Genomic DNA, 8,890 nt, shown 5'->3' with positions numbered 1-8,890 from the left:
AGGTCCTCCTCATCTCCACCACACACCCCAGCGGAAAACCTCAGCCCTGGGCAGAGGTCAGCCTCAGCCTGGACCCCCCTGGTCTGTGGGCTCTAGACTGGGAATGAGGGACGGGAGGGCTGTGCTTGGTCAAGGGCAATACAGATTCATTTCTGGAGTGCGGTTATAAATGCTTGCTGTGTGGAGTGTCTCAGAATTCAGGCATCTTCCTCGGTGGGAGAGTATCTTACAATCGAGACAAGAATATGCCCACATTCCCCTAGCTGCCTGGGTTTAATCAAAAATGGAGATTTTCCCACTGGGTTGGGGGTCTGAGGGCAGACCGTGGGTACCACTGTTAAACCTCCACCAGATTTTTGAGTACTTTTAAAGCTTCCCGTGCCCATTCTCCTGGCAAAGTCTGTGTTCACGTGAGAAAAGTTGGTGCCATCTGCCACCCATCCTTTGATATTGGAGAAAAATAGATCTTTCTCAAATAAAAACCTGTTCTCTGACACAAATACCAGAGAGTCTCTGCCTCCCTCCATTTCTTCCTTTTGTTCTTATCGTCTGCTCGTGAATCTGCAACATTATATATATTTTTCCCATTTCCAACTTGGTTTGGGCAAACGAAATAACCAACAGCACATTTGGTTTCAAATTCACCATCATTAACATGGTCTGAAAAAATGATAATTTTTAGGATTTTACTATCAGATACGGCTAGGTGTTTAAAAAACCTGTGTTCCAGGTACTGAGCCATTTCTCTCCAACTTTCCAGAAGTAACCAGGCAGTGCTATCCATAACCAGAAAGCTCTCGTTTTCTAGTCTCTTAGAGATGGAGGTGGGAGCTGCCCAATGGCAGTGAAGTCACATTTATGAATGAATGCATTCATGACTGGTTTTCCTGCCTTTTGTTTTCTTATAGATCTAAACTTGTAACTTCCACAGAATACTGACTACTTTATGAGGTTTCTATTTCTATTCTGTGTCCCTGAGGGGGGGAAACTTTGGCAGTGCCCACAACATTAAAAACAAAACAGAACAAAACAAAACAAAACAAAAACCCAAAACTTTACTTCTGGCCTGCATTCAACTTTTATAACATAATTTCAGATTTGGAAATACGTTCTTGTCTCCCCCCACCCATCATGTGTATTTTTACTCTCCTCTTATTCCTCCCAAACTTCACCAAAATCTGTTTCCTGGCAATGTGAGAAGTGAGAAATGTCTGCGTGGGGGGAAAAAGTCAAGACACATGTTATGTTGTAATTTTAGCAGGGAAGCATTGCCCAATGACAAAACCAGGGGCTGTCTTGTGATGTTTTCTTCTGCTCACACGAACGTGTCCTATTTTGAGCTCTCTCTCATCTCACTGAAGACTGCCTCCCATTCAGACATTGGGGTTTGCTTTAAATCGCTGTGCCCTGATTTCTAAGGACCAGAACAATTACCTGAATTTGGAGGGTGGGGAAGACAGCTATGAGGGTTGTCCCCATTTTTAATTCATTGTAAGTACATTCAGCTGTTGTCCTGATTTTTAAGTATCCATCCTACTGATGGGTTAGAAAAGATGACTGGGTCAACAAGGACTTACCAAGCACTTGCTATTCAGGATAGTTCCAAGAACAGGAAAATGGCAGCAAAAAAGAGCACTGGCCCTGCTGACTTTTGAAAGAGCACTCAATTCTCAAATCGCACCCTTCTGAAGTCACATAAGAATGGTGGGGGGTTGTCTGAGGCGCCTTTCTGATTAACAGTGATTTTTCTCTGGGTCCAACAAAGCCTCCTGCTGTCCTAGATAACACCGGAAATCCTTTCAGACCAGAACACTATTCTTCTGCTTCCGCTCCTAGATTTTTGCCTCCTATCAGTATATGGGCTCCTGCAAAAAATGCAAACTTCTCCATTTCCTCTCTACCGGATTATCGAACCGCAAACCCTAGTGTGCATTTCGGATTTGCATAATTATAAGCAAAACCCTTGGTGGCATGTAATTAGCCTCTGCTTTTTGAAGAAAAGAAAGGACAACTCAGCATTTCAAAAATCTTCACACATGATTATCATACAGTATTACAATGTATTATGTGCAAAATTCCATTTAAAAAAATCATTTACAAAAGGAAGTACAACACGGTATGTGTTGAGGGTTCTAGATGTACAGGAAAAGCTAAACACGGTACAAGGTACAAAGCCAACCAAATTAGATGACAACGCATCTTTACACAGTACAATAACATGTTCTCGTGACTACCTGTTTCACGTTGATACAGGACCCTCATACTCTGTGCAACCCCAAACAGGTCTCATCAAACGTGAAGTGAACTTCACCATACATTCTCATTACAAAGATGGGCTTTTTGGTGGCATCGTGACCTCTTTCCCAAATAGCATCTTCTTTCAGGTCAATGGAAGTCACATTATACACAAATGGTTTCTGCCCCCAAATAATTTGATGCTGTTAGTTTTGATTTATGTGGAAAACGTTGGGGGGAGTACTAGCCTTATTCCCCACCCCCCCGGGTTTTTCAAAATTGTTTCCAAAAGCAAATAATGTTGGATAGATTTTGCCAAATCTCACTGCATATTTACAGTATTTTCAGCATAAGTGGATCCTTACATTTCCTTCTATCACTTCCTTCAAGGAGTCTGAACCAGCAGACTACACCCCTTAGTCCTTTGTTAGAGTCTGTTTTTCTCTCTCGACCTCTCTCTACATTCATTTCTTTCCTGATCCTCAGCATCACTTGGTTAAAACACAAAAGAGCACAATAACCACTGAGCACAAACAAGGTAACAGTACATCAGATTTCCAAAGGCATTCTGTGGCCAGTGTCAGTAATACATTGCTTTAAGAAATCCAGCAGTCTTTCCCCACAAAGTTGCCAAAACATCCAGTTACAGAAGAGAGACATTTAAAAAAATGTGATACTCTCAAATCCAGCAAGAGATTTCTTTTCGAATATTAAATGTTAAAATCACATGCATAATTATAGAATATCTTAAAGTTACAAAAATATTTTAAAAACCAATCCTGACAGTTTACCTGCAACTGCTATAAAAATTTCTATGAAATATATAAAAACACAAAGGCTCTTTGTAAAAAAAAGAAGAAGAAGAAGAAGACAGAAAAGAAAGGGAAAGGAAGGAAGGATAGAGCCATCCACAGAACTGAGACATTCCTGATGCACCACATCAGACAGGCTTGGCACACACCTGCTGTTGGACTGAAGGGAAGAGCTTGCCCCCATATGTTTACGTACATGTGAGCCAACCTAGAACCTCGCTGCGGGGTTGGTAGCAAACAGCCTCGGGACACCTCAACTATCCAATGCAATTCTTTCATCTCTGAAGGAGAAGCCTACCGTTTCATGAACCTCTGCTACCTCACCTGGGCAACGTGGCTAAGGATGCCCTTGGCCAAGTCAGCCTGTGGATGGCTTAGTCACTGAACCGAGGGGTCCCCTAGGAGGTGACTGACTGCTTTTCAAGCACAAGCACGTGGAAGCCAGAAGGCAAGGTTCCTAACCCCCCTTGACACCGCAGGGGAGTCCCGTCTCTCCTATGAGGTGGTGAGATCTTCTTCCCCATTCTGGAAAATGACGCCGTAAGGATCATTCTTGATGCGCTTGTAGACGAAGTGGAAGATGTGCGGTTGTGGCCGGCTGTGCAACTCAGCCTTGATCTTCTGAGGGTAAGTGTCCTCTGCCAGCTGCTGCCACGTTTCGTCAACAAAGAGAAAGAGGCTGTACTCCTCAGGGTCCCCCACCTTGAACTTCTCAGCACAGAGCTGGCACACGTCCTCGGTGGTAACGTAAGGTCTCACGAGGAGGGTCTTTCCTGTGCACCCACTGTTGACCTCCTGGAATGCAACTCGGAGGTAATTCTGCAGGCGGAAAGAGAGATGTGGGAGACCAATCAGAAGAGAAAATGAGAGAGACCAATAAGCCAGAGTGATAATGCAAGGACGAGGTCTCACTTGGGAGCCACGCCCGGCTCTGCCCCAGCAGGATGTGAGACCTCGCATGGGAGGAAAGTGGCTGCTCTCAATATGGACCATGGAGGGAACAACTATACAGACCAAGAGGCTGTACTCTGAGGCTCTGCAAAGGAATGTAAGTTGCAGGAAGTCCAGCAGACCTACTCTGATCTTTCAGCATCCCTCAGAAAGCCTGGCTAGGAAAGGTCCAGTTGAGGGTGGGAACCGGATCTGATGCTGGGTGTATTCCCAGCTTGAGAAGTAAACCAACCAGCAGAAGAGCCGGGCCCAGAAGTCAAGTTTAAAACACAAGGAACACAAGAGCACGTGCTGGGCTCACTTTGGGCTACTTTTCATGACGCCTAAACAAAGGCAAGCACGGTACAAGGGACCACAAGAGACTGCTACTGCTTGACCATTCACCTCCCCAAGTGGCAGCTTCATGTGGTTCAATCTCATCCAAGGCTCCAGGGGGAGGGCGATGTGGAAAACATCAGCCACAAGGCTCTGAGGGCAGGGCGTGGCTGCAGGGAGATGGAAGGGAATTCTTGCGGGCCGGGCTCTGTAGACAGTGCCAGGCACCTGCCATCGAGACACACGGTCACCCTGTGACTTCACATAGGCAAAGCCCAGCTGAGCAGTAAAGAACCCTATGCTCATCCCAGCCTTTCTGGGAGGGTTCTCATTTTCCGCTTCGTCAGGACTGAGGTGAGCAGATAAAACTGAGAATGCCCCGACAGAAAACACATATGTTTCCCTTTTCTAAATCTGGCACCCCAGCTCGGGAGTGAAAGGAAATGGTGGTCTCGGCCTGGAGCTCCGCGTGGTTACCTTGAGGGTTTCCTGGGTGGAAGGAAGGAAAAGCCCTTGGGAAGGACAGCGAGCTCTGCACATGTAAGGGAGCTCTGACGATCCTGAATTTGAACACTAGAGTACACACGTGTTCCATTTTACCAAACCCCTCCTCCCCCAGCCTACTACCCCCAACACCTGGCTCACACTCTTGGTATGCATTAACCCAGTGACACCTGAAGAGAACTTGGTAAGGAAGCCCACACCATCCCTATTTGACCAGGGAAGAAACTGAGGCACAGAAGAGCTAAGTAACTTGCTTCAGGCCACACAGCTCGTGAGTGGGAAAGCCAGGGTTCTAGAATCCTCAACACTGTGGTGTGCTGTTTCTCCAACGTGTGGGGACCATTGTGTGTGTCCATGATCCTGATGTAGGAGTTCCAGGTGGAGCTTTGGCTCTGTGTTTTTGCTTTTACAGCTGAGCTGAGCACTGACGGACAATCCCTCTCTTGGGTAATATTCTAAGAAGGTGTGCATATCCCAGGTGAAAAAGGCCAGTGGGGAGGAGCTCTGCAGAATGTGGGGATCTCTGTTAGAAGCTCCAGAGGGAGTGAGGGGCTGGTAGCAGGCAGGGAGATGGAAACACGAGCTTTTCTCATCTCTTCTGTTCTTCTCCTCAGAGGCTGTGGGACCTCGGGAATCCTCCCGACACCCAGCTAATATCACAGTATCCCAAGAGCCTACAGATGCTAAATCATTTAACACCTGGATTGTTCTTCAACAATTCCTTCAAGGGGGGTAGGGGAAGGGAGGATAGTAGGTGTTCTTTTTAGATTTATGTGCTTGGGAATGTAATTCTGAAAATAGTGCTATCTTGGAGAAAGAATTACTGATCCGGCCTTTCCACAATGGGCTGACTTTGAACCTCTGAGTAGTTTCAGAGCACCGGGAAGACAAAAAGGCAAGGAAGATGATTCTGGACATAGAAACTAATCTGTCTTGCTTAGAAATTCACCACATGACACGCAGAAACAACACCCAGTCAGGTTTTATAATGCAGTTCGAAACTCTGAAAACACTACTCAAAAACTACTCAAACACTACTGCAGACTTATTCATAATGTCACCGACCACGAGCAAATCGAGAGTTGTGTTGGGCAAGAAGTCTACCACCTTAATCTGCCTTTCCTCCCTGAGAAACTGGCGTTTTGGGAACCCTACCCTTCAGCTCATGGCCATGGAAAACTCTGATGGGAATTCAGGCAGGATCTGGCTTGGATGCTTACTCTGATGCTTACTCCGGCCCAACTGGCTGCCAGAACTGAGGCTGCCAGGGAGATTCTGGAGTCTTCCATCTTGAGGGGGTGGGGAGAGAAAAAGGAAGAATAGGGAAGACATCACCGCACCAATTCCTCTTCTCAAGGAGACCAGATCAACTGCAGTGCCAAACACTGCTACGCCCACGCGGCTGATCTGATAAAATGAAATACCCACTGCCTGTGCCAAGGGCTTCCTTCTTTTTGACTTCCTCTGCTCAGGTGCTCCGCATCTAGGACGAACAATCTGGGAGAAATCTCAACTTAATCTGACTTTGTTTTCTTAGGGGCAGCAAAACTTGGGCCAAACCCACTTTTTTTTTTTTTTTTTTTTTTTTAATTCAAAGAAAACAGAGAAGTGAAACAACAAGGTCAGAGGGTGGTTTAAAATATCCCTTTTCCACCGGATGATCTGACAAAGGGGGGACCTCAGGTGCCAGGAGCTGTGTGAGCCGGTGTTGCCTCCCCAGAGGGCAGGTGACCTTGGGAACCCGAGCTGCCACTGCCAGCCACATACCTGAAAGTCGTCCACTGAGGGGATGGTCCGGTTGGTGGTTCTCCGTTTGTGCCACTGCCTCAGGGTGTCCCTGGTCTCGGAGCTGAGCAGTCGAGCGGCTTGTTCTTCTTGGAAATTCTTTATCAGGGAAAGTGCCCCATAGGCACTTGTCAAGTAATAACCTCCTGGAAAGGGCAGAAAGAATGAGCTGTCCACGGATTTATACTCTGGTGGTAACAGGTGGGCACAACGATCAGAGGTCATGCTTCTTATTGTCTCCATAGGCATTTCCTTGTGGGGCCAGAAGCTCGTGTCCAAGAGCACATGCCCTTCCGACCTTCCTCCGTTCGTTCATCCATCCATCCATCCATCCATTCTGTGGATATACTACACCCCCACGCCCCCCCCCCCCAGCCTGTGCCAGTGCTAGGGGGTATAGTCGGGTCAGGCTGACAGCGCCCTGTTTTCACTGCAGGAATTTCCATTCTGATGGGTGAGATATACAAAATCTCCAGATTATTTCAGTGCAGTTGTGAAAGTGCTTTGTCAGGAAAGGTCAGGGCACTGAGGCCTGACAGAGGCGGGGAGTCACAGGAGGATAGTGGGGGTCAAGCACTCTGGGCCTAGAATCATTTACTTCTTGAGCAGGAGTCCACACATCTTTTGGCAATATTTGCTTCCAGGTTTTTCTTTTAGGAATTAACATTTTCTAAATTTTAAATAAACTATACACTTTGAGAGAACTGCACAGGATACAACTGTGTTTGCAATAACAAAACGGGTTCTTCAAACTCCTTCCTTCCTGATTCCCTTTTTCACCCTTACTTGGGGACTAATGTAACACGACATTTAGGAAAAACTAATTCACAAGTGAAGGCAAGTGGGTGCACTTACGAATGATTTCTTGTTTAGTGAGTGTTAAAAGACTCGCAACAGGGTGATATGCATGTAAGTGGGTTTATAGCTTGGTCCTGAACTGTTAATTAGACAGCTTTGGTGAACTTTTAAGCTCCATGCTAGTGGACCACTAGGGGGCGCCCTGAATATTTATTAAAAAGCCCCTAATTGGGCTCAGCATAATTAAACTTGAGAGACACCTTGGTCAAAATATCTGTTGAATTTCTGTTGTGAGCCCGAGCCAGAAATATAGCAAGGGGCAGGTTTGTAAGAAACAGAATCTGAGCCCCTGCTTTACAGAAGTTTATGAATTTATTCAAGATAACAAGTATGGCGGGTTTATTCATGCAGGATTCCCAGTTAGTTGTGGTTAAATGAGCTTTGTTCTTGGCCAAAGTGTTTAGCTGCTAATTCAAGACTCTGAAGAACTCTCTCTCTTGTCAACAAGTGACAATGTGTGAGGTGGCAACGGGTCTACATCCCAGAAATGAGCACGATTCCCTCCCCCTCCACCCCCCCACCCCCGCAAAAGGCATGGGACATGTAACTTAGAAAGGAACACACCTTTGTGATTTTTAGATCGCTGAAGGGGAGATATGGGCAACACCGGTCCCATGCACACACAAGAGGGTACTTATTTCAAGTTCCCTGAACAGCTTAATGATCCCGCCACCAGGGTGCAAGTTCCTCCAAGCTCATCCAGAGTTCTGAGTAGCTGACTTTTACTAAACATTTGCCCCATAAGCAAATCAGCACACGGCTGAATGTGAAACTCGGTGGTACAGAATTTAAATGCTACACGGAGTCCGAGCAATCAGCAGGGACATAAGTGTTCACGTGAGGCTGTACAGAGGTGTCAGTTTCAGAGCTGGGTCCTGGGGGCACCGATACGGTCAAGTTTGGGAGGGAGGGTGTTCCCTCTGGATGTCAAATTTTAGACTCCATAGCTCTGATCTGTCCAGGGCACCACAGAGAAAACTCAAAATTCGGGAAGCCAAGGATGACCACACTCTGAAACATGTGGATGCAATTAGAGGAAGGGTTACATTTCAGCAAAACTGTAACCCTCCCTCTAGAGCTGTGCACTTAAGAGGGATTCTGTGACGCCTTTTCCATAAACGAAACTACCTGCTTAAACAGCAGAAAAGAGATGTGGGTTGCAGCCCCCAAAACCGAAGAAGGCCTTGGGCAGGCCGCAGAGGGCTGGGTTGGTAATGCAGGTCTTCCTCCCGGCCTGCATAGCTTCATGTCCCTGACGTGCAGGCCTGGTCTGTAACCACTGCCAGCCTGACTGGGCTGGCCTGTTTTCCCAAGGAAAGGAGCCAAGAAGCCCGAGAGACGGTTAAGCAGAGGCAGGCTCTCGTTTAAGTGCAGGCTCACTGGCTGCTCCAAATGTTCACGAACCTCCGGGCCCTTGTCCTTCACTCCTA

At 46.7% G+C, this 8,890-nt stretch overlaps 1 protein-coding gene across 10 annotated transcripts in view; it reads right to left on the bottom strand.

Annotated features, from left to right (window-relative positions):
* Positions 1–2,018: 2,018 nt before the first annotated feature.
* Positions 2,019–8,890, bottom strand: part of RIN2 (Ras and Rab interactor 2) — a 219,050-nt gene continuing 212,178 nt past the window's right edge. For all 10 annotated transcript variants that reach the window (XM_032351526.1, XM_032351532.1, XM_032351528.1 and 7 more), the window contains 2 exons: positions 6,585–6,748; positions 2,019–3,866 (listed from right to left, as the gene is read on the bottom strand). In XM_032351526.1, coding sequence (XP_032207417.1) covers positions 3,543–3,866; positions 6,585–6,748 — 488 coding nt within the window. In that variant the 3' untranslated portion in view covers positions 2,019–3,542. The remainder of the gene's footprint in view (positions 3,867–6,584; positions 6,749–8,890) is intronic.

The sequence above is a fragment of the Mustela erminea genome, chromosome 7 (genome assembly GCF_009829155.1).
Source record: "Mustela erminea isolate mMusErm1 chromosome 7, mMusErm1.Pri, whole genome shotgun sequence".
Taxonomy (NCBI): domain Eukaryota; kingdom Metazoa; phylum Chordata; class Mammalia; order Carnivora; family Mustelidae; genus Mustela; species Mustela erminea.
The sequence above is the reverse complement of the archived record's forward strand: the minus strand, read 5'-3'. Positions and strand labels throughout refer to the sequence as shown.